Genomic DNA, 27223 nt, shown 5'->3' with positions numbered 1-27223 from the left:
GCACCAATGAAAAGTTCTTTAAAAATAAACCAATACTGAGTATACAGCTGGGTTTATTATAGTTCACATGTTCTGCAATAATTATGGTGCTTGGTATATTAAAAACACTGAACAACACTACAACCCCCCCCCTCAAAAAATAGTCAAATCCCGCGGAGAAATAGCACTAAAGCCAGGTGAAGAATCCTAGAACTATAGAAGTTTACTCTTGAGAATAAATGTTGTGTTGAAGTCCCTTACAACAAAGTAGGAGCTGCTGCTGCTGCTGCTACCAATGCTGCTGGTTTGTTGTCATCTGGCGGTGGTGATGCTACTGTTGTTGTCATTTGTGGTTGCTGTTGTTGTTTGTTGTCATTTGATTTTTCTGCTGCTGCTGCTGTCATCCTTTGTTGCTGCTGCTACTGTTGTTTGTTGTTGCTGCTGTTTGTTGTCATTTGTTGTTGCTGCTGCTGCTTCTGGTTCAAGGGAATATCTTCCCTCTGAGAAAGCTAGGTTCCTCGTTTTTCGGGGACAAAAACTATGAAAAGGGTGTTTCATGCCTTGGTTGTGCGTTTCTGAGTACTGAGAAGTGAATTCTTTTGATCTCTACTCTATGGAACACAGGGTACCTGGAAGGCAGATTCAGCCACAAATAAAAGCCAGGTAAACATGAGGCAAATGTGGAAATAGTACTCACAATTCATAACATGTGATGGTTGGGTGTGGGCCTCCCCTCCCCTTGCAGCCAGGACTAGAATCCACTGCAGTCTGAGAAGCACCCTGCCCCTATCTTCTTACAGGTTTTTAGCTGGGTTTAAGGGAGTCTTCTTCTTTCCTTGCCTTTCTTCTTGGCTGGACCTGCAATAAAGGTAGGAGACTTTTCACTTATTCACTGGCTCAGAGATTGTAATCTGCCTCCTTGAACTGCATTCATTCCTGCCAAAAATCTGTTGGCAACAGAAAAATGTCTCACGAGCATGCAGAGACTTGCTGGGAGAGCTGGGGTTCATTTGTTTCTATTTATCGTTCTTCCTACTATCAATGCACTTGGAGGTTAAATGCAATCAACTCCCCAAGTGTTCTTTCTAAAAAGGGATTGAGTTTTCCAAACAAAGTTTCTTAAACTATAGAGAATTGAAGACTCCCTTGAAGGTTCTGCAAAGATCTGATCATGCAGGTCTGGGACAGAGCATGAGATGAGAACATTCATTAAAGCAAATGCCCAGACCAACAGGACAAAATGGAACTAGAGACCACATTTTGCTATTTACCACTTTGGACCATCTCACCACGCTCTCCCAAGGATGCCAATCAACCCAAAGGAGATCATATTGGGGTACTAGCCTGTATGTGATGATTGATGTCCAACTTGTTCTATGCAAATTACAGCCATGGCCCCAGGGCTATTAAAACTTCCCACACATTGGCTACTGTGCTCCTGTGTCTGCATACCAGCATTGCATAACTAAGTGTGCTATGAGTCATTTGTGAGCTGGCATCCCAGGCTTCAGAGGAAAGCTAGACAAGCCAGGTGTCCTGTTCTAGCACTCTGGAGATCCTCTGTGGCTCTCGCCTCACACCAAGAACCTAGTGGAAGAGAAAGAGACTCAAGGAAAAGGTGGATAAAGAAAGGACAACTTAAGTGACTTGATTTTTGCCATTAATCTGGACAGGATACACAATGAAGCATGTTCCAATGCTGAGGAAACAAGACGGGAACCTTCCTTATGCCAACTGACAAGGAACTTTGGGGACATCCTCGAGAGAAGAGTGCAGTCATGGTCATGAGATAAGGACCGAGGCAATGCAAAACACAGCCCAGTGCTTGTCCCTATAGTCTCACTGCTTGCCCTCGATTTTCATGTCACTGGGTTATCATTGGTCGTTGTTTTATTTTTTTAATGATTTATTTATTTTTATTTGTGTATGTGAGGGTACCAGATTCCCTAAAGTTACAGAGAATTGAATGAATAGGCAAATAGATGGTCCAGTAAAGTTTTATGGATCCATTTCAATACAAAGCGACGCCTGAAGTATAAATTGGAGAGGGAGGGATGGGACTACTCAGAATCATTTTTTTTAAATGTCCCTAAAGTTCACTCTCTCCACTCTTAGACAAGGTACTGACTGACGTCAGAGATAGAACATTAAGATGAGATGATACAAAATGATGAAAAGAAGAAAGGAAGAGGTCAAATTATCCTTATTCAGAGACGACATGATTCTACAATTAAAGACCCTACAGACTACAGCCCTGGGGTCTTGGGAGGACCATGGTGTGTGAGCCTGGAGGCGTTCTCCTCAGCGGCCATGCAGCTGAGCAGTCCTGCAATAGTGGAAGCCTAGGTGGAGGGAAGAAAGCCTCTCCGCCACAGTCTCAAAGCTAGTAAACTGCAAGGCGCCCCGCGGCTTCCTCAAGTGCACCTTCAAGCAGAAGAAGCCACACCTGCGTCTGGAGACATGCAGTGACCTCCTGATTCATTTGAATTGTTTACTCTTTGTTCACCGACTGGCAGAAGAGTCCAGGACAAATGCTTGTGGGAGTAAATCCGGAGTTATCACACAGGATCATGTACTGACTGCAGGAAAGGTAATTCTGAGGAAGAGCAGAGGCTAGAAGTCAACACGTGTTTAAGAATTATATGTTTGTTGATTTAAGTGGTAACAGATCATCAAAACACTTTGTATCACTTCATTTTGTGGATTATTAAAACAGCACTTCTGTGAGCTGTATGTGAAGTTTACTTTTTTAAGGAATTGTGTTTTATTCATTAGTGGCTCCTCGGTTTCCTGCTGTGGTGCTGCTGTGCATGAAGTCGTACCACATTACATACCTTGAAGAGACGCCTTAGACTTGAGAGCATGCCTTTGCATTTAGCCACAGTAAATTGCTTCAAGAAAGCAACATACAGTAAAACCTGGGTACATTTTAAGTATGTTAATTTTTTACGTATTCACAAAGCATTCATGTCTACTCTGTACTATTGTTACACTAATAACAACAGTAAAATTTCTCAACTAGAAGATGGTAGGCATGAGCTAAAGTTGTCTTTAAAAACCTGAACACTGCAAACAGGGAGATCTAAAGCACACTGGCCTGCTTTCTTCACATCGCGGGATTTGGTAGCTAAGACATTTCCCCACAGCAATCATTTAGGAGCTTATTATATGGTATCTAATATTTCTAAATGATTGAGGTTGCATATGGAGATACAAACCGACTATAAACATATACTCTACACTAAGCACCCAGGTTAGTGGGTGCTTGCTTATATGAAGTTACATCTGACACATAGTGTAATATACCAAAGCATTGGTAATTGGCGCAGTCTATATGCAGCTCCATGACGTACAGGCTCATGAGATTTCCTAAAGCTACAGAGCTATTCCAGTTCCACAGAGCTCCTCTGGATTCTCTTACACTCATCCAGCTACCACGCCTTTTACCACACCACCACCCCTACCAGCTGTTCTCCAGCTCTGTAGTTTGGGGAGTGTTAGATAGATGGACGCATATAAGAAATAACCTTTGGAGATCTCTCTTTTTTTTTTTTTTTTTTTCAGTAAGATCCTCGTGTTCTGTACAAGTAGTTGCATGTGTTCTCTGCTGGGCGGTGTGGATGCACCATATTTGGTGTAGCTGCCTGCTTACTGAAGAACATTTTCATATGTCTAATTTGATGATGACTATTATAAGTAAGTTTTCCATGAATGGTTGTCAAAAAAAAAAAAAAATACCCTACAGACTCCACTAGAAAACTCTTAGATTTAGTATGTACTTTAAGAGACATTTCAGGATACAAAGTAAATGTAATGTAAATAAAATGTAAATAAAATATTAAAATTAGCAGCTTTTACGTATACCAATAGTTCACCTTCTGAGAAATAAAGAAAAATAGCCCATTCACAAGAGTTCCAAAGGACCTAGTAATAACTATTCCCAAGCAGAAAAAAACAAAACAAAAAAACCCAAAAAACAAAAAACTACAATGAAAACTTTAAAATGTGGGAAAAAGACATTAGAGAAGGTGCTATAAGGCAGAAGGACCTTCCATGCCCCTGCATGACTATCCTGCCCCAGAAGAATCTACACATTGAATGGAGTCGCCCAAGGAAATCCCAACATCATTATTCACAGAGCTAGAAAAATCAACCCAAAAGTGCATATAAAAACACAAATACTGTAAGACCATTTTCTATACAAACATGAGGATGTAAGTTCAAATCCTACCACACGGCTGTGTGTGCCTATAATCCCAGGGTTAGGGCACAGAGATGGGTGCAATCTGGGGACTTGCTGAACCCCAATGGAGAATTTCTCAAGACATCAAGAGTGACAGAGCAAGATACCTGTTGTCCACCTACTAGCTTACAAAGGAATCAAATATATATAATGGGAAATAAACAGCCTATTCAAAAAATGATTTCACAGAACTGGATTATCTGCCTGCAAAATAATGAAAACATTATTTCTCAGCTGTGAAAAAAAAAGTAAAGGTAGATAAAAGACTTTAATTTGAAACTGAAATTTGTAGTTGTTAGAGGAAAGTATAAGGTGTACATTTCAGATATGGGATATAGGCAAGAACTCTCTAACAAGACTCTAAAATACAGGAATTATCCCTAAGAATTAAACCATTGGACCACATGAAATTATTCCTTTCTGTATAGAAAACTATCCACAGAGCAAACAGAGACCCTAAGCAACTGGACAAAATCTTTGCCAGTCATACATCAGACAGGTGGTTTACAACTATACTGTATAAAGAACTGGAAAAAATTAAACAACAAAATCAATTCTTTCCATTAGCAAATAGTCTAATTAAATGAACAGATGGTTCTCAAAAGAAGAAAAACAAGTGGCATATAAGTACTTTAAAGCTGTTCGGCATCCTTAGTCATTACGGAAATGACTGCTTTAAGATTCCATCTCACCATTGTCCAGCTCTGCAAAGTGGGATGCATTCTGTCTCCTGAGCTCCACTGTCCAGCCCAGGGCTCTGCTGACCTTCCCAAGGAGGCCTTCTGGGTCCCTGGAACATTCAGGTTAGAGCACTCTGACCAATCCCCTGCCTGCAGGGTCCCTCTGGGCGACAGCCAGCAGCAGCAAGCTGGGTTCTGTTCATCAAGCTTTATTCTCAGGCTCACAGCCATGCCTGACTTCATAGAGAGGTCTAAAGAGGCCTGAGAAACATTCAGGTCCACCTGGGGCACAGCCAGCAGAGCTGCGTAGCATAATGTCCCCTGAGTCCATGGCTCTGCCTGCCTCCACAAGGTGTCCTGCTGACATCAGGAACATCCAGCCAACACCAGGGACAAGCAGATGGCTAAAGCCCAGCATTGGAACACAATCATCAAGAGTCAGGACAATATGGCACCACCCATATTGTGGGATAATATATGGATAGTATATATGGATATCCATAGATGGATAATAATAACCATCCAGTTATTCTACCACAAGAAGCCCTGGATGTTCTAATGCAGCCAAAGCACAAGAAGATGACCTTAAATCCAACCTTATAAAAATAATGGAGGCCGTATATATAAAAAAAATTTTAATGATTATGTAGTTTAGAGTATGGATACATTGTGCAACTCAGTATTTTCTTTATATCAGTAGTAAGTGTAGAGAGATTAGGACTGTTATAAGAGCCTCCTCTACTGTTTATTGCTACCAATAAAGTCCCACACTGCTTGAAAAATAATAATAATAGAGGCCCTAAGAAAGAAATTAATAAATCCCTTAAAGAAATACAGGAAAAAACAATCAAACAGGTAAAGGAAATAAATGAAACTTTTCAAGACCTGACTAGAAGCAATAAAAAAAAATACAAACTGAGAGAATCCAGGAAACAGAAAACCAAGGGAAAAGAATAATAACTACAGACACAAGCATCACCAATAGGATACAAGAGATGGAAGAGAGAATCTCAGGTATATAAGATGCAATTGAAGAAATAAATATATTGGTCAACAAAAATGTTAAATCTAAACAGTCCCTGACACAAGACATCCAAGAAATCTGGGATAGTATGAAAAGATCAAACCTAAGAATAACAGAAACAGAAGGAGAAGGTTTCCAGTTCAAAACCCCAAAAAATGTTTTGAACAAAATCATAGAAGAAAATTTCCCCAACCTAAAGAAGAGATGCCTATAAACATACAAGAAGCCTACAGAACACCAAATATTTTGGACCAGAGAAAGAACTTCTTTCCAATACATAATAATCAAAGCACCAAATGTACAAAACAAAGAAATAATATTAAAGGCTACAAAGGGAAAAGACTAAGTAGCATATAAAGGCAGACTTATCAGAATTACACCCAGCTTCTTAACAGAGACTCTAAAAGCCAGAAGGGACTGGGCATATGTCTTACAAATGTCTAAGGGACATTTGTCTAGGGATATATGCATAAGGGACAACAGATGTCATCCCAGACTACTACACTCACCAAAACTTTTAATCAGCATAGATGGAGAAATCAAGGTATTCCTTGATAAAATCAAATTTAAACAATTTCTACCCACAAATCCAGCCCTACAGAAAATACTATAAGGAAAATCCAACTGAAGAAGGTTAACTACATCCATAAAAACACATGAAATAAGTACCTCCACACCAAGAAAACCAAAAATAGGGTGGATGCGCACATACACTACCACCACCAACATCTGACTGACAGGAATTAACAAATATTGGTCATTACTATCTCTCAACATTGGTGTACTCAACAAAGAAAAAGAATTTCAGACCAATAAGATACCTGCAAACCAAATCCAAGAATACAACCACCATGATCAAGTGGGCAGGAATGATTCAACATACAAAAATCCACCAACATAATCCACCATATAAAGAAACTAAAAGAAAAGACACAGGATCACCTTATTAGATACTGAAAAAAAAGCCTTTAACAAAATCCAACAACCATTATTTTAAAAGTCTTGGAGAGATCAGGGATACAAGGCACATACCTAAACATAATAAAGGCAGTATATAGCAAGCCAATAACCAACATCAAATTAAATGAAAAGGAAACGTAAAACAATTCCACTAAAATCAGGGACAATGCAAGGCTGCCCGCTCTCTACATATATATTCAATATAGTAATTAAAGTTCTAGCTAGAGCAATAAGACAATGCCAAGAGATCAAAGGGATACCAATTGGAAAGGAAGAAGTAAAGTATCTTTATTTGTAGATGATATAATAGTATATGTAAGTGATAGTAAAAATTCTACCAGAGAACTTTTACAGTCTGTAAACACCTTCTGCTAAGTGGCTAGATACAAAATCAGCCCCAAAAATCAGTAGCCCTCCTTTATACAAAAGACAAGCAGGCTGAGAAAGAAATTAGGGAAATATCATCCCTCACAATAGCCACAAATAATATAAAATGACAAGAATTTCAACTCTCTGAAGAAAGAAATTAAAGAAGATATCAGAAGACAGAAAGAACTCCCATGCTCATGAATCAGTAAGATTAACATAGTAAAAATGACCATTTCACCAAAAACAATCTACAGATTCAATGCAATTCTCATCAAAATTCCAACACATTTTTTACAGACTTTGAAAGGGCAGTTCTCAACTTCATATGGAAAAACAAAAAATGCAGGATAGCTAAAATAATACTATAAATAAAGGAACTTCTGGATGTACCACCATTCCTGTTTTAAAATTGTACTACAGAGCAATAGTAATAAAACCCACATGGTACTGGCATAAAAACAGACAAGTTGGTCAATGGAGTGGAATTGAAGATGTAGATATAAACTCATACACCTACAGACACTTGATTTTTTTTTTTTTTACAAAGAAGCCAAAACCATACAATGGGGAAAAAAACATCTTCAACAAACGGTGCTGGTCTAACTAAATATCTGCATATAGAAGAATGCAAATAAATCCATATTTATCATCTTGCACAAAACTCAAGTCCAGGTAAATCGAAGACCTCAACATAACACCAGATATACTAAATCTAATAGAAGAAAAGGTGGGGAAGAGCCTTGAACATACTGGCGCAGGAGACAAGTTCCTGAACAGAAACCAACAGCTCAGGGACTCAGATCAACAACTAGTAAATGGGACTCATGAAACTGAAAAGCTTCTGTTACAGAAAGGACACCAGACAAAACAGCATGAGAAAAGGTCTTCACTAACTCTAGATCCAACAAAGGGCTAATATCCAAAATACATAAAGAATTCAAAGAATTAGACATCAAAAAACCAAATAACCCAATTAAAAATGGAGTACAGAGCTAAACAGAAAATACTCAACAGAGTAATCTTGAATTGCCAAGAAACACTTAAAGAAATGTTCAACATTCTTAGTCATCAGGGAAATGCAAATCAAAACAACTCTGAGATTCCATTTACACCTGTCAGAATGGCTAAGATTAAAAACTCAAGGGACAGCACATGCTGGTGAGGATGTGGAGAGAGGGGACCACTCCTCCATTGCTGGTGGGAGTGCAACTTGTACAACCACTTTGGAAAACAATCTGGTGGTTTCTCAGAAAACTGGGAATAATTATACCTCTAGACCCAGCTACACCACTCTTGGGCATATACCCAAAATATGTTCCACCATACAACAAGGACACTTACTCAACTATATTAATAGTTTTATTCATAGTAGCCAGAAACTGGAAACAACCTCAACAGAAGAATGGATAAAGAAATTGTGTTAAAAACAAGGAAATCTTGAAATCTGCAGGCAAGAATTTTTGGGATCATTTTTGTAAACTATCATATCATCTGAAAATAGTGATAGTTTAACTTTTTTTCTGATAGGTGTTCTACATTGATAATGACAATATGTGATGGAGATTGATTTACATTCAGAAATTTAGATGCACCAAGATAGGAAAGATGTCTTCTTCAAGGCTGTCAAATACAAATAGCCAAGACACTAAGAATGTAACATTTATATAATTCCTGATTGTGTCATGGTTCTTCTTGCTATAGGTAGTCTATTGTATGTATGTATGTATATACATACATATATGTGTGTGTGTGTACATTAAAAAAAATTAAAAAGGGAAAGAAATTTGCAGGCAAATGGATGGAACTACAAAAGATCATACTGAGTGAGGTATCCCAGACCCTAAAATACATGCATGATATGTACTCACTTATAAAGAACAAGATAACCATGCTACAATCCACAGGCCCCAGCAGCCAAATAACAATGAGGGCCCAAGGGCGAATACTTGAATCTCACTTAGAAGGGAAAATAAAACAGACATCTGAAGTAGATGAAGGGACGAGATTAGGTGGAAGAGGGAGTGGAGAGGAGAACAGGAGTGGGGATCAGATGCAGGGACAGGGTGGGTGAGGACTGGGAGAGAAACGCGTCTTCAGGACAAGCCAGAGATCTAGTACTGGGGAGGCTCCTAGGAGTCTCTGAGGGTGGCCCCAGCTGGAACTCCCAGCAGTGGGACATATGAAATCTCAAGTTGCCACCTCCTGTAGCCAGGTGGGACTCCAATTGAAGGCATGATGAGAACAGAAAGGGCCCGTAAAATCTTCAACCCAAAATTTGTCCTACCTACAAAATGTGCAGGCATAAAAACAAAGTAGAGACTGAGGGAATGGCCACCTAATATGTGGCCCAACTTGAGACTCACCCCATGGGAGAGTTCTAACCCCTGACACTATTACTGATACTCTGCTATGCTTACCTAGCATAACTGTCCTCTGAGAGGCTTCACAGTGCAGCTGATGGAAACAGATGGAGAGACTCACAGCCAAACAATAGGCTGAGCTCAGGGAGTTTTGTGGAGAAGTTGGAGGAAGGATTGAGGGAGTTGGAGGGATCAAAGACACCACAAGAAGCCCTGCAGAGTCAACCAACTTGGGCCCGTGGGGGTCTCATAGAGACTGAATCACCAATCAAAGAGGTAACTCAGACTCGTACAAAAATAACATGTTCTCTCATATACATGTTTTGGAGGACTTGAATTTTGGGGGGCAGTTGTTTATTTTTTTGGCTTTGGGGGTCATTGGATGGTTGGTTGGTTGGTTGGTTGGTTGGTTGGTTGGTTGGGTTGTTTTTGTGGGGTTTGGTTGGTTGGTTGGTTTTTGGTTTTTCAAGACAGGGTTTCTCTGTGTAACAGCCCTGGCTCACTTTGTACACCAGGCTGATCTCAAACACAGAGATCTGCCTGCCTCTGCCTCCCTGAGTGCTGGGATTACAGGCATGTGCCATTGTACCCAGCACATATACATGTTCTTGCTTTGTTTATAATGTTTATATATTGATGGGGTGAGTGCGGGTATAGGCTAGGAAACTAGAAAGGATACCATGAGACAATGTTGAAGAATTAAAGATGGGCAAATATTCCCCATGAGATGTAAAAGCTGGAAAGAAGGTTATTGGTTGAAGGTAGAAGAGGAGGATGGCGAATCAACACTCTGTGTGTTAATTTTAAAAAATATTTAAATAAAATTTGAGGGGGAAATAGGTTGGGGTTGCCTGAGGCTATAAGAAAAGATAACAGGAGGAATATTCATGGGAGGTTCATGGTCTTGAGCCATGCCTGTTGCCTGTTGTCCTTTTGTTCTCAAAAGTGTCCTAATTTGGGAATAACCCATTGCATGCTCATGGGCACTGTATGCTTACCCAAACTAAAACGTGCTATCTCCCTCTTTATAACAGCAGAAGAAAAAACTGAAAATCACCAAAGTCACAATAACAAACAGCCAAAGAGGTTTGTCAGGCAAGAGAAGGTCAACTTTCAAAGACAGTAGCTTTCATGCTTACTTAGTATCCATCCACAAGGCAACAGTGCTGCCTGCTGGGAACACACAGCTTCGAGAGCAGCAAGAACAGACAGACACAACGGTTGTGAAGCAAACAACTGTGACAAGACCTGGGGCAGGACCAGCTCACTGGAATGACATTATTTCCTTAGCGTCAAATAAGTCCTTAGAATAAGAACAGAAATTTAGGCCAAGAATTTTTAGCTTCCTATCTTCTATTTTCTTCAATGTACTTATGTATTTATTTTTAGTTTTCTTTGGGTGGCATAGGGGGTTGCAATATTAGGCACAATGTAAATACTTGTTAAATAACACATGAGTGCACTGTCATTCAATTATCCTAATTTCTCCTTATACAAAATTATCAGTGCTTGCCATAGAGTCAGTCTCGCCGTTAGAACATCAGCAGTTACTAGGAAGAAGCCTCTTTACTGGGATTCTACTCAAATGCAGTGTGAGGTGGAGCTATCCATCTGTTTTATACTAGAGACCATGGATTTCAAAGGAAAATTAACGATGTTGAGGCAGTTAAATTGAGTTCTAAATACACACAAAAAACCCAGTGTTTTTTAATATGGAATGGGGGTCATGGGAAGACCAATTCAAAGACCCTGTGCTTTCATCTCAAAGGAGGCATTCAAAATCTTTAACAGCTGAGGGGCAGGAAGGGCTAGGCTCTGCCCTTTAATAAGGAACTCCTTTGACCCTCATTTTTTTTTTCTTTGCTCCTCACTTATTGCTCAACAACCTAAAAGGAACCTCGGGCCACAGGTGTGCAGTGCACATGCTCTTAGTCTACCCTGCTGAATTTCAAATTTTGTCCAAAAAGACTTAAGTGATTTTTCTGTCAAGTTTTGTTAACTAAAATGTAATGGTCCCTCCTTAGAGCTTTGTTTTCAGTTAACTAAATTATATATAGATGCCAAGGTTAAAAAGCAGCAGAAAAGCTCGTTATGGGCCCATATGTGACAGCATCTGCTTTTAATAGAACAGACAGATGCACATGCTAAGGGATACGTTTGCATACCGTAAGTTAATTGGATGACCTTCTGCCTCAAGTGTCATTCATAGCAACGGGGAAATACAGAACTCTAAATACGATAGAGCACCAGCACAGGTCTCTTATATAGTTCATTTCCTTTGACTTAGGCATTTAAGTAAGCTCTTATTTGACTCTTATGGGCCTCTCTACAATACAGAACACATGTCAACAATGTAGCAAAAAAGAAATATCCATCAGTAAAATAGAGAGATCTTAAGCCCTGCACTATCTTTCTGACTGCACAGAAATGGAGATTGCTCGGACATAGTTTCAGTCTTACACATTCACTAGACCTGTCAAGTGCAAGCACTAACAAACATGAGCCAGTATTCCCCCAGCTCACTCAGAGTACTGAGACCTGGTGCTAATGAGCAGAACTGTATTTACACTCCATTGTTTCAAAAGTAATCATTCCTAGAAATATCTAAGTTGCAGTGTTCACATAAATAAGAAATTGTGTGTTCTCCCTTTACTCAAATAATGCATTTTCATCTTTGTTCTATTTTGATTTCCACATTAGATCAAGACAGTATTTAGAGGCTAAGAAAATTAACATGAATAAAAGGTCAGCCTAGGGCTAGATGTGGTAGTGGAAAATATCCGGGCAGGTACAGTTCATGGAATGTGTTGCAATCGCTTTTTTAAATTCTGGAAAATTAATGCTGAAAAACTTTATAGAAATTAAGGCACTGTTAACGATACCTGTTGATAGAGACAACTGGGTGGGAATAAACCAATTCCCTGAAACACCACAGGCTCCCTTCCTCCAGCAGTCGCCTGCCATCTAGAGGACTTATTGCAATCTAGCCAGGAGTTGCTTTACCGTTTGAGTAATGCAATATTGTCTTTTGAATAAGATTAGAGGCATTTATTCTAGTTGGCGTACCCCCAAACAAAGCCTATGTGGTTTACAGCAAACCATGGTACAGTCTGTCCTTATTTGCTTCTCTATTGCTGTGACAAAACACTGACCAAGATCAACTTCGAAGGAGGAAGGATTTATTTCATCCTCCTAGCAGTTTACAACTCATCACTGAAGGAAGTCAGGGAAGGGGCTCATGACAGGAACCTAGCGGCAGAAAACCGACGCAGAGACCATGGGGGAACATTGCTTTTGGACTTGCTGCATATGCAGCCTCCTGTCTTAAACAACTCGGTAGCACATGTCCAGGATGCCACCACTCAGAGTGAGTAAGGTTCTCTCACATTAGTTAGCAATTGATAAAATGCCCTGCAAACCTGCCCATCCACTATCTGATGGAGGCAACTTCTCAGCTGAGATTGCCCTTTCCGAGTGTCTCTAGTTTGGGTCCTGTCCACAAAAATTAACCAACCCAATCCTCACAGAGACCGTTGAAAAACATCATTTTCATACTTAAATTCACTAAAAGCCAACTCTTGCTAAATGCAAGGTCAAAGTAAATAAAAGACAATTACTAATATTTATTCTCTTTATGTTTCTTCTGCGCCAACTTAATAAATTATTTTACCATATCATACTTTATAGAATAAATATCTATTAACTTTCTAGACAGATATTAAAGGAATACAAAATGTAGGAGAAACACGCTTAGATTTTTATAATGTAGTCAGAGAGGGAAAAAAATACAAAGAAAACAGTGAGCAAGTTTGCCTCCTTGTGTGGTCCAAAGGAAAGAGCTCTGCCTCAGGAATTGTCAGGGTTTAAGAGTGACATTCAGGCTGTGTTCGACAATAATGAAACCTCCACCTCTGAAAACAATGAAGATTTTTTTTCCAGGTGGGATAATTAATATCTTAGTATAAGGGGGAGGGGGAATGAATGTACAATAAAAAAAGACTGACAGGAGTGTCATCCTAAGTAAACCTGGGCCCTGGGCCATGGCATAGGCTGACTGGGGTCAGCTGAGCACGATCTGCAACACCAAGAAGGTCTTTGTGAAAGAGTTACATTACATTGTAAATACCATCTCAGTGTTCAGGCTCTCCTTATTCTCCCTGTGTTGAGCAACTACTGGCAGACTGTACGAGGAAACAAATGCTTGTAACTGGATTCCAGGAGCACTCTTGGAAGCCTTGCTCAAGAGTGAGGTGAGTTAGTGGATCCCACTCATCCCACCAGGGGGCCCATTCGCTGAAGGATGGGGCCAAGCAGCCCTTTGGAGACTTAGTCTTCTCTCTGGAGAACCAATGTGCCCCCCTCACTGTAGGCAGAGAGCCATTTCTATTCCTTTACTTTTCCACAAATGGCTTTTTTATTGCCTTAAAATTTGAGCCAAATTTTTATCTCACCTTAGCAAGAATTTTAATATACTTAAAGCAATTCTTTCTGCAGTTAAGTTTTTCTATGCCTATATGACTGTCCTTTGACTTTAAGGCTTCATCTTCAATAATAATAAATAATTTAAATCGTCATTTGTTTTATATATTATATATATTATAATATATAATATATATTTATATATTATATTATATTATACATGTACATATTACATATAATATATATGTATTGTTTGTTTCTCTCAGGTAATCTTAAAGCCCTGTAAGATGCTTGTCATCTCACACTTATAGACAAAAAAAAAAATTGCAGTTCAAAGTGAGTGCACAGTTGCCTTAGATACAAAGTAGCAGGAAGAATGACTTTAGACCATTCATACTCCAAATCTTGTACAGTCTTTGTTTTCTTTGGATTCTATTGAGGAAGATACATTTGCCTCCTACTGAAGAGATAGTGATATTGAACTTGGGGATCCCCATCTGTGCCCCAAGTCAGGTCCAGCCAACCACAAGCCAATTAAAAGTGAAAAGCAGAAAAGGGAGATTTATACAATGTGGCCACACTGGGAAGAGTGACAACGAGATCCAGAAAATCCCTCAAGCCTGGCTTGGTCTTCAGGATCCTAAAATGAGATTGTAATAGAAGACCAAGAACTGCACATCTTAGCAGTCCTGGTCAAGATGTGGTCCCACCCACCTTCAACCCATCATTGTCTGGGCTTGGTCTCGTTCTGTAAGGTGATCTGACAAGTTCTTGAAGCTGTACAAAGTCTCTTTCTGGAAAAACAAGTTTCCTCTCTGAAGGAGCCTTTTCCTTCACCAAGCAGGGGATTCCTGGGGGAAATCTCACGTCTTTGGGGTCCATTGTCTCAATAGACTGAGAAATATGGTGTCTCTCTTCAATATCTTCCTCTGCCAAGTCGATTACAGTAGTGTCTATGTATGTTTCCTCATGACTCAGAACCTTGATTTAATCAATGAATTAGATGTGGAAAAATACCTTTTTGGTCAAGGAATGCAACTTCCTGCCAAGACTAGGACTTTTGTCTATAAAGCCTTCATTGCCCCAGACATATTTATAATAAATATCACATTTTTCTATTTTCGACCCTCTGTGAAACCACTCCCACCAATATTCAAGATTTCCACGTAATTCAATAAAATATTACCGTCTCCCACTTCAGCCTCCTGCAGCTCTATTTTCTTACCCTCCAGCTTCTCTGCTGAGCAAATACCTCTTGCCTTTGCGGGAATCATCTTCAGCAACCAAGCTTCATTCAGCCACAGTGGAGGACCAAGGTTAACAGAGACATTGTGCCACTGTGAAAGAGCTTGGCCAACATCCAAACCCAGTGAAGCCGCTGGAGCATCTGCTTGGTGCTCACATTTCTTTCACTTATTCCTAAAACTATTTAGGGGAAAGATCTGTGTGCCCCCTCCAACCAGACCTCACAGCATAAAGTGCTAGCTGGGCTTCTGAAACAACATACGTGAGTGAAGGGTTTATAGAGAAGAAAAGTCCTGGCTCTTCTTGAGGGTCTCCTAAACATTACAGAAACTATATCCTTGTGCCACACACACATGAATTATACCGAGAACCAATTTCTATATGGTCCCAACCAAACTCTTCTAAGCCAAAAGCATCAAAACTCAAGGCTTTTTGTATAGAACAAACCAAAGTCAGTGTCAGCCTCCGAGGTCTCCTAATTAAGCGCAAGATTTACCCAAAGGTATTAAAGATTTAGAAGGCATTGTTCAAACTCAGAGTAAAGACTGGACTTTAGAGGACTCCGACTCAAATCTTTTATGCATGTGTGTAATGTGTGTTGTTTGTGCTCATCAGTCCCTATCCCTTTCTCCTGAGGCATACATACATTGTAAAATGATACTTTGCCTTCTTCACTGGCTCTCTAGTATCTACAGATAACATGGCTCAGAAGCCTTGATGGAATCAAATAAGTTAAATATGGGGTAAAATATTTAAGGTAACATCCAAGGCCTTCCCAGTAATATTCAATATAGACTTTCACTAACTGTCAAAGAGGTTTGGGGTTTAGGTAAGTAGTTATACTCCGTATGGATGTTGCTGCTCCATCAGTGTGAAGGATAGCTGTCAAGCCACGTGCCTTCTGTACTGAAGCTCCATTTTGCAATCAACAAAAGATTAAAGATTTTCCTAAAATTTAAGTAGGGCATGATGCAAGAATAACGGTGGGAGAACACATGACCCACAGAGGAAACCACGGAGAATACACGACCCATGCAGGAAACCATGGGGGATCTGTAAAGGCCCAGCTTACAGTGGCTAAGAACAGAGTTACACAGCCCTGAGTTTGAGTCCTGACTCTGCTGACAGCTCTCTATATAAATTGCTTTCACATCTCATAACCTCACCTTCCTCATTTTCAACTTGGAATTTTGTGAGGATTAAACAGATTATCGCCTAGAAGCTTTTTTGTAGTGCCTGGCATATTTGATGCCCTCTGTAAACGCAATTTAAGAAACAGAAGTGAGTATTAGCACTGTGATCAACAAATACCCATTTAGTTGCACATAGCATATCTGTGCTCCAATTAACCACTGGGGAGATGCTTAGAAAGGCTTCCTCGTGTAACACATTCCTGATACTGGAAACTTCATTTAGTGAGGAGAGATATTTACCCTTTCTGCCACTAGACTACACCGTTGGCTTAAGCTGTACCTATAGAGAATTTAAATTCACATCTTTTTCACATAAACTAAGTTCAAACCAGCTGCCCTGGTCACTGTCCTAGCCAACACATACTCAGAGCTTTTTTTTTTTTTTTTAATTTATTCATATTACATCTCGATTGTTAGCCCTTCCCCTGTTTCCTCACATTCTTCCCTCCCTCCCATTTCTCTCCTTCTCCCCTCCCCTATGTCTGTGACTGAGGGAGACCTCCTCCCCCTATATATGCTCTTAGAATATCAAGTCTCTTCTTGGTAACTTGCTATCCTTCCTCTGAGTGCCACCAGGTCTCCCCATCCAGGGGACATGGTCAGAAAAGGGGCACCAGAGTTCGTGTGAGAGTCAGATTCCGAGCTTATTTTTAAGCCAATCAGAACTTCCCTGGTAATGATGAACATGTACATCTCTCCTCATAGTCAGCACTGTGACGGAATGGAAGAAACCGAAGACGTGGAAACCCCAGGTGTCAACTCCAGCTCTCCAACTAATTGCAGAACCCCAAGCAAGTCACCCCACTCCCCGGCACATCTTGTTTCCTTGTAAAATAAAGCCCGTGCCTCTGACAGTCTCTCGGAATCGTCAGCTCTAATGTCTTTCCATATTTCCCCAGGCTGTTATCAGGCTAAAGCCTATTGCACTAGTGTGAATTCCCTACTTTACTGATGAAAAAAACGATTCGGGGAAGCCAATGAACTTGGCCAACATCATAAATTACAGGATTCTGGAAGGCACAGTCAAGAGCCCAGTTCTGGGCTTCTTTCCCTATTCAAATCAACTTCTATTCAACCTTACTCAGTTCTGTTGTATCAGTCTCTGCCTTTGCCCACAAAGATACCAAGTATCTTCTTAGACTGGAAAATTCTTTTCTATAACCTTCACTACTTACTCCAGCATCCTTCTTCCCGCTATACCATACCGTTTCCCAAAGATGTCATTTGTAATTTCATCCCATGAAATCCAGGTTCAGAAATACATCTTTGGTGTATTTCTTGTGGGAAGGATTGTAAGCTTTGTCACAGGTGAAAGCAGTCTTGGCGGGCTTTGCCTTTGGACACACCACGGATGGGTGGAGCCATCCTGGGCCTGGAATTCAGGAAGGGGACGGAGGGAACTCCACCTGGACTACTGTGTTTCTAATCGACCCTCAGTGGGAGAGGGAGACCGCCCCTTACACATGACAGACAGGCAGGCGGAGAGGACAGAGGAGCAGCAGGTTCAGACTCTGCTTGAGTGCACACGGATTGGGAAAAGGATCAGTGAACAGGCCAGACCAGCGCATAGGCCAGAGACATCTAGGGACCCATCCCGTGGAACAGATACCGGAAGGTTCACTCTTTTTTCCCTTTAACTTTTTTTCCCTTTTGTGTAAGCTAGCTGGGTTGTATAATAAAGTTTAATTTGTAAGACACAGAGCCAACAATTTCTGAAAACAGTACCTCAACCAACACTCAGGAGTCTTGTCTTGAATGTTACAACCATCAACCTCTCTGACTGCAGCATCTCTGCCCCAGCTTCTTCTAAGTTTTCCTTGATTCTCTTTTGTGAGAAGCCCCATTATTCATCTTTATACAAGTCCCTATACATAGCTTCTGACCTTTAGACATTAGTGGCAGAGTCCTCTACTGTGACCCTGTCTTTAAATGGTCTCTTTCCACATTTTTCTCTTCCTGTTGAAAGTCCCACCTCAAAGAATTATGTTTCACCAAACTCTGAAAACCTCTTAGCCCCCTGCTCAGATTCTAGACTTATTGACTGATGTAGTCTGCTAGACAGAAATCCTATCCAACTAGCTGAAAGCTGACCTGTCGAGCCCTTCGTCAGAGCGCACTATTAGTGACTAAAAGGCTATAAAGCAGGGAAGTGTCCACAGCGGGGCTTAGCCTGAGGTCAGAGAGAGAACAGGCACTTGGCCAATGACTCATAAAAGTGTAAAATAGTCTCTTTTCAGCTGAAAAAGTGATAAATTTTAGGGGAAGGGTGGGTTACTCCGATGTGTAAATAAATATAGCTTGCTTTAGTACCAGGAACATATTTTTTAAATCCTTGTCCATTTTTAGTCTTAGAAACAGTCAAAACAATCCATGTGATGACCTTCAGTGCAAACAAAACACGGACTGTACACAATGCAGAAACAAAACAGAAGCAACGCAAGGACAGGTGGAGACTGCAAAAGTGATGGTGCACACAGAGAGATGAGAGCAGCCACTCAAGGACAGGTGGGGACTGCAAAAGTGATGGTGCACACAGAGAGATGGGAGCAGCCACTCAAAGACAGACGTGATGGGAACAGCCACTCAAGGACAGACATGATGGGAGCAGCCACTCAAAGACATGTTTCTGAATACTAATCACATGACTTTCAATGCCAACAGATGGGAACTGTACTCCAGGGATTTAGACATTCTGTGGAACTGACATTCTGTGGAACAAAGCCTAGTAGCCCAGAGTCTCACCACTGCCTCCTCACCCACTATGCAAATTAACAATTAATTTTTTTTAAAAACTCAGTTTATACATTTTAAAGTATCACATTATTTTACTTATATAGTATAAACATTAAAACATTTCTATGTTTTCTTTACAAGCACTGGCATAAACCTGAGACCATTTTTTGAGATTTCTCTGATTTGTATTTTCTAGAATACCCATACCCGTGTGAAGAAAGGGTTGTTTTAAGCTCAGTGCAACACATCATAATGGAATAGAGCCTGCACTGCAGAGTATTAAGGACAGTTTGGTTTTCTACTGCTTCTTGAATTGACTTTTTATGGAAACAGGTCAAGATAATGGTGAAACTGTAGTGAGCAACCCCATGTCACCCTGCTGCATTGTCAGGCTTACTACCTGCCCTTCTTAGCCTTCTACGGCTAGGATAAAACCACAACCAAAAGTCACCCGGGGAAAGGGATTTCTTTTAGCTTACAAATTGCAGTCCATCATCGAGGGAGCCAAGGCAGGAACTCAAGGCAGAAACGAAAGCAGAGACTAAGAAGGAGACTGCTCACTCCCTCAGGCCTGCTCAGCTACTTTTCTTATACAGCTTAGGCTCACCCACCTATGTATGGCCCTGCCTACAATGCGCTGGGCCCTCTTAAATCAACTGCCAATTAGGAAACTGTCCCACAGACATGTACACAGGCCAATCTGATGACAATTCCTCAACTGACGTTTCCTCTTCCTGGGTGACTCTATAGTTTGTGTCAAGTTGACACAAACTAACCAGCACTCTATCTCAAAAGGATATTGTCAACTTCTAACTACGCCACTTTTAAAGGGATGGCAGACCATTACATATGCTTTTGTGTCACAGTTGTCAACATATTTGGATTCATGGGTCCCAAAGGGGGGTCTTAAACTGAGAGTCCCGATACAAATGCTTAACAAAGGAGGTACTTCCACATCCTAATGAATGTTAATGAACATCGGTTGTGCCATTCATGCCAGATAATGGCAATAGTTGGCATTCATATGTTCCAAGTGGTGCCTCAGAAGCATCTGGCTGCAAATGGCTCATTTTATTCTCTTGCTTCTTTCTGATAAGCCATTATTTTAAACTCTACCCCATGGAGCTGTTCCTATGACGACTCTCAAGGATTGGCATTATCCCTTGGCCTCTTTCTACAACCTCCTCATCCTGTAGCTTGGATTCAGACATATCCTGATCTCCACCTCTCACCATGAGGACCAAGGAATGCCGTAGTGAAGGCAAAACAAAACAAAAGGCAGGGGAAAGCAGTTTTATGGACTTTGTGGTACTGAGGTATTATGCCAGACCTGGATTACTGTGTTACTTTCCTAAACCTGCTGCAACAAATTATCACAAATGGGTTAAAATTAAAAAAAAAAAAAACAGGGAATTGTTCTGTCATAGTTCTCAGAGGTTGCTAGTTCAAAATCAAAGTGGAGGCAGGCCTGTACTCCCCCTGAGGTACACAGAGGGGAGTCTGTCTTCTCACTTTCCCTGTTTCTAGTAGTTGCTGGTGTGGGGAAAGTGCAACTAGAAGAAATATTTTATCTCAGAAATTTTCCCAACAAAGGTAGAAGTGATGGAAAATAATGAATGCTATTATTCAATAAGCATTAAGCAAGAATGTAACAGGTTTCACTAGCAGTCCACAAAGAGACAGAAGAAAGAAAAAAACAAAGAAAGAAAACAGAAAAATAAATCACCCTGAGACATGCCAAGCAAGCCCAACTTAGTCCACTCATGTTCCCAAGAGAAAGGCTCAAGGAAACGGATTTGACATCACCTTTTGTCACATATCCTACACTTATCTGGTACCTGGGATGGATGGCTGTGTTTACTAATTCGATTTACCCAATTTAAAAAAACCAATATATATCTTCAGGAGCTGGGAGGTGATTCTTCAGCAAAGTGAATGCTGAAGCTAGGCGCCTACTCTCTCAAAGCAATTAGAGCTCTGTCTTCCTCATCAATTGTATTCCTGGCAGGCATAAGACTGACAAATGGCTGTCACCACCACGCCCCCCTTATAAAAAGATTTATGTGTACTTCAAAAGCAATGATAAGAACTTATAAAAATTTTTAAGACATGTTCACAGAACTAAGTGTCTTATTTCTCATATTTATACCATACTCAAGCAATTCTTGGCCTACAGACAATTCCTTCTAATCCCTACCTCACACTGCACAGCCCCATGTGTCTTAAAGTCCAAGCTCCTGCCTTAAAAGAGTATAATTGTTGCGTTAGGGAAGACTGTTACCAACATCCAAGATCAGAGACCCACAATGGCGCCTCCAAGGTTCCTTTTCCTCCTAACAGTAAATTGTAGAGACACGTGGTTACGGGAAAGGGGATAGTTTATCTTAAAAGAGGAAAGCAGATGAGCTTGGAATTGCACCACAGTTGGGTCCTTATCCAGCTACAGGAAAGGGAAAGAGTCCTTATGATAGCTTATGGGCCAGTTACATATGACGTCAGGCTGTGTATCCAGCACCCAGGGATGGAGGATCCCAGTCTTCCACTGACGCCACCTTCTTCCATGTGTTAACCTCTGCAGTCATGTCCTCCACCCGCTTTCCTGTTCTACCTCAGGACTCTAATCTCGTTTCAGCTCATTGCAACTTAAAACCTACGTTGTTTCCACATAATGTTATAATCTCAGGTAGGAAGGAGAGAGAAGAACACACCGTCAGGAAGACACAATTCAACTCTTTGTGTGTAAGAGGAATCAGACTTGGCTAAGCTACAATTACTTGGGGTCTTTGTAAATCACAGCCAGACAGTCCTGACTTTGGCAGAATCTGAGGAAAAAAATAAAAGCCCCAACCCCTTTCCCTCATCAAGTGCTCGCCTGCCCCCTGGTGTCCGCTAATAACACTTGTTTTTTTCTACCAGACGCACATCTGATCCTTGAGCTCTTTGTTTATATTTTATCTCTTTCCTTGCCTGATATCCAAAGCTGTTTTTAAAGGAAAAATTAAAATATGTGTTTTTAATTAAAGATAAATCGTTTAACCAAAATTGGCCAAGTGTTGTAACTTAAAACTAATGTATTTCTTCAAAATGCGATGTCACTGTATCACTAAGGTTAAATTCTTGGATCTTTTTCTTGGAAGAAACAATTGTGATATGAAGTCTCTTGTTTTTCAAAGATCATAACCATAACATTATTAATATAAAAGCAGCCTTAAAAGCATAAAACTAACCCACACCCATCAACACATGAACACAGAAACTAGACTCAGGAAGGATAAAAGGGGAAAGCACAGAAAAGATGCGAGGGTGTAGGAAGATGGGGGTTGGTCTGGGAGGAGTTATGGGGAGAAAGGAGTTGAATATGATCAGAATACATGGAAAGTGTGTATGAATTTCCTAAAACAATTACTAAAAATATTATATCAAAACATAAAATGGAAAGTCAATTTAAACTCCTAAAATATTTAAATTTGCTAGAATCCATTAGTAAATCAAATAGTAAAATCTTGAACATGCCGTAACAGTAGCACACAAAAAAAATATCCTTTCTCTTCAGGCCTGTGATAATCCCAGACTGCCTGAGGCAGGCATAGTGCCCTTTGCTGCCACTGTAAGGTTGTTGAACAAAGCACATGCAGAAGGGAAGAACTGAAAACAAAAGCAGATCTGTCGACATGAAACACATTTGCAAGATGTCCTCGAGGGGAATCATCTATGTAGCTACAATTCCTTACTGCTTAAGGAGTGTCCTTCCAAGGGACCAAAGTATTATAAAAATAAAAATTAAAATTTCAGATACTGGGCTGGAGAGATGGCTCAGTGGTTAAGAGCACTGACTGCTCTTCCAGAGGTCCTGAGTTCAGTTCCCAGCAACCACATGGTGGCTCACAACCATCTATAATGTGATCTGATATCCTCCTCTGGCCTGCAGGTGTACATGCAGGCAGAGCTCCGTATACATAATAATAAATAAATAAATCTTTTTTTAAAAAAAACCAGCATCACATGATTTCCTTCATTATGATCACATATGTAACTTGTTTTTTAAAAAATTTCAGATACTAAATTCACACTATGTGTACCTGTGTGAGAACCAAACTGGCATAAGTCATAAAATCTGATGTTTCCTCCAGAAACCACATATCCAAAATGCTCAGGGGTACCAGTCAACAACACATGAGCACGAACAGCACACACAGCTTGGGCAGTGATGGAGAAAGCAGGTATCCCCAGATGGATTTAAAATGTCTAGGTAGTTGCCTATAAATGCTTTCTGACCTCTCCAGGGTCCCTGTGACACTCAGTTCCAAGCAACCACATTAAAAACATTATTAACATAACAGATGTTGTACTGAAAAAAAGTAGCCTAAGATTGTTTTAGCAAAGTAATTTCAATTTTGAATGTATTGACTTTGGTACTTAAAGAATAATATTCTAAATCACTTCAGAGATCAAACAGCATCGATACATAGTTATCATTTGCTTTCTGGGATGTCATCTTTACCTTTGCCTTAAGAGACAGACCACATTAAAGCTTCTACAAAAGGCTACTTTGTATAGAGAGATCCAAAACTACTGGGGGCCAACATGAGATGGTCAGTGAACAGTGTGGATTCTAAGATTCTGAAGCCCTTATTTACCTGAATTAAATCATACATGTGACTTCCCACTGTGATTCAGTGGGATGTCAGTGTGAGGTACCATACTGCAATCTGTGTAATGGTGCGCTTTGTTTTATTTTATTTTGTTTTGCTTTGCTTTGCTTTGCTTTGCTTTGTTTTAACTAAAGCAGCAGATTATAGATCAGGCCCCATCTGCTTTTGACTCCAGTTGTTTTCTGCATATTATCTGGTGGAAACCACAGATTTTCAATATGGACTCTCAGGATTTCAGATTCAAGACATATGAAGTAAGATACGAATCTGTATTTTTACAAGCACCTTAAGTGATCAGGTACATACATTTGTAGATAAATAATTCTGTCTTGCATGCTACACGATACACTCCATTTATATCAAGGAGCTGAATAGTGTACCTCATCCCCAAAAGCCAGAGAAGTGGGGAGGCTGTTACAGTGCTTCAAATACTCTCTTCTCCGTATGTTATGCACTTGGACCTCAGCTAGAATAGATGAACCAGTAATTTGGTTCATTTGTATTACATATATTCATTTGTGGGTTACATGCACCATCACATGCAGGCAGAGGTCACAGGACAAATCAAAAGAATGAATGGTTTATCTTAGGCCCACTATTTTGGTCCTGCCAATTAAACTTACGTCTTCAGGCTTGGCCACAATCTCCATTACCACCTGAGCCATCTTGCCAGCATCATCCAGTGATTTTGTCTTCCTTAATATTCTCACTGCTTAAGAATGAACTTTAGCACTAGTTAACTCATTGCAGGGATCTTGCTCCAATAATTCAACCAATCAAAGAAATTCATCTGTATACAGTAATTCAAACCCCAACCTGACTCAGAGAAACAATCCAAGGCCCTAGAGCATTGGTCTCTGTATCCTTTGAGCTTTGAAGTCCACACACACTCCTTTGAAGCCTTCTACTCTGTCCATGAATTTTCTTTGTATACAATAACAAAGCCATTGTAGTGTTTTGGGGTTTGTCTTATACCAGAGGCACTTACAGAACCTGATCACCCAGGAGTTAAAATTGTATTTCCAAACATTTTGGAAGAACATGTTGGTTAATATTTTCACTGCTGTTACAAAATATCTTGACAAAAGCCACTTAAGAGAGGGTTCTTTATGACCCCAATTTGAGGGTACAACCCATGATGACAGAGAAAACATGAAGAACACAGCTCTGGCTATGTCAGCAGGAACATGAGTTACTTGGCCAGAGAATCCATAGTCAGAAAGTGGGATCCATGAGTTCAGAAGCCCAGCCCAGAGCGTGCTAACCCCACACTCAGTATGTCTTCCCTCAGTGTTACTCCTCTCTGGAAACGTTCTCAAGGACAGGGCGTTTCCTAGGCAAGTCTAAATGCCTTCAAGATCACCATCAACAAGCCGAAATGGCGGAGCTGGGAAAGGGTTACACTGAACAATAACTCTCACCAAGAGTTGTTGGCAGATGGAGGCAGCAAGATTCCTATAGCTTTGTTTTAAAGAAAACTTTACTTATCCAAGCAGTTGTATTGGAAGATGTCAACAACAAAAAATTCACCAACCAGACAAATGTTCAACATTCATGAAAATACATAACTCGGCATTAGAATGTGAAGAAACCCAAATTCTACAAAAGAGGACAATATATTCTGAAGTTTAAATAAATTCATAAGCATCAAAAAATCAACAGCTAAGCTTTGACATTTTAATTCATATCTGAGATGTGAACGTAATTGGATTGCTATATATTTTTGGTTAGTAGAGTAAATAAAACCATATACCCTTTAATAAAGAAGGTGAAAGAAGGCATGAGCATTGGAGAAGCCATGGAGTGTTAGGTCCAGGAATGGCAAGACCACCATTGCCTCTTGTGGACAACTCTAGTACTTTTGACTTGAGGACTTCTTCCTCACCAGACCCTTCCTTCTGTAGCTAAGGAGAATGCCCGACTCTATCTGCTCTCAAAACCCAGTAACCTCTTCTCTCAAAGAAGTTCTTCAGGACCCATATTTTCCTCAATCCCCCAAGTCTAGCTGGATTGCAGTTAAGTTTATGATTATGAACAAAGACTAAATAAGATATAGCTATATGTGGTGTATATAGATATTCAATGATCGATACCACACAAAAGCAACAGACTGATGGGACCCAACAAAACCAAACCCTCCATGCCACCAATGGATTTTAACTCATGGTAGTGGCCCTAAGTCAGAACAGAAGAAGAGCCAGTGTATATTAGAGACTTGCCATTTTAAAAAGACCCCAAGATCAGGGTGTGCTGTTTCCTGCCTCCTTCTCAAAAATGAAGAGTATATGAATTATGTGTGACAGTGTGACCTCATGATATAATTTGCCCTGACACTATTCTATAATACATGATAAAGAATTATTTTCATGACCCTAAATCATATTTAGCTCTCGACACTCCCATAACATCTAGATAGGAATTGGCTGTCATTGCCAATGGAAGCAACTTGTCATCCTAGGTTCAAAAGACTAGTTATCTCTTAATAAAACAGATAACTAAGATAGCAATGCTGTCTCAACTGGGATAGACGTCTTGCACATAATGGCATTGTCATCAAGACACCCTCTAATTAACTCCTGCCACCATTAGACTATTAGATCAAAGTTTGAACCAGAAAGTAACAGCTTGTATACCAAATGGACTGTGAATTTTATTCATACATGGAGACCAGGAGAACAAACTTTTACTGTTAAATTTATGGATATTACTATACTTCCCTGCGCCTTGGGGTATAGTGCCATAGGTACCTGGAAGTGCCTTCTTCGACTTATTTTGTTATTAGATACAATTTGTACTTAACTTTTGCCCAACATTTGAAGGAGCTGAGGTTATGGACCATCCTGGACACCATGCAGAGAGAGAAACAGAGGTTGGGGAGGTGAGGGTGCAAATGTGGATGTACCATATGTGGTTCATGCTCCTAACCAAGCTGGATGACTGGAAACCTGACTTACACAGCAGAGAGAGGTGACAATCATGCTCATTCCAGACAGTGGCGACTTTGCAGACCCAGTAACTCCTTTGAGAAAGAATTCTTCAGCATTGTCACAAGTGTAATTATAAACTATATTTTTTTTTACCAAATCTTCCCCCAAAATTATCAGTGGCATTTGGTAGAGTAACAGAGTATTGAGAAAATTAAATACTTGCATTTTTTTTCAGAAATTGTTAGATACTGGAAAATGTCATTTCATAAAGGAAATAAAATAAACAATAACCTCTCCCATCTTCTCCTATTACAAATAAAGAAAATAAGTTTCTGAGAAAGCTAAATGATTTGCCCATGACCAGCAAATGGTAAGACCAGAACTGAAATCCCATTTGCTTGAATAGTTTGTATGATCTTACTTGGAATGAAAATAAGAA

The 27223-nt window shown here is 40.1% G+C and overlaps 1 protein-coding gene across 1 annotated transcript; it reads left to right on the top strand.

Annotated features, from left to right (window-relative positions):
- The first annotated feature begins 1219 nt into the window (after positions 1 to 1219).
- Positions 1220 to 2609, top strand: LOC127184456 (centromere protein W-like). Its single transcript, XM_051140838.1, has 2 exons — positions 1220 to 1325; positions 2355 to 2609. The coding sequence occupies exons 1-2, from the start codon at positions 1220 to 1222 to the stop codon at positions 2594 to 2596; spliced, it is 348 nt and encodes a 115-aa protein (XP_050996795.1). The 3' UTR covers positions 2597 to 2609.
- Positions 2610 to 27223: the final 24614 nt, after the last annotated feature.

Source organism: Acomys russatus, chromosome 32, assembly GCF_903995435.1.
Source record: "Acomys russatus chromosome 32, mAcoRus1.1, whole genome shotgun sequence".
In the NCBI taxonomy this organism is placed as follows: domain Eukaryota; kingdom Metazoa; phylum Chordata; class Mammalia; order Rodentia; family Muridae; genus Acomys; species Acomys russatus.
Note: the sequence above shows the minus strand (reverse complement) of the source record. Positions and strands in the feature narration are given on the sequence as shown.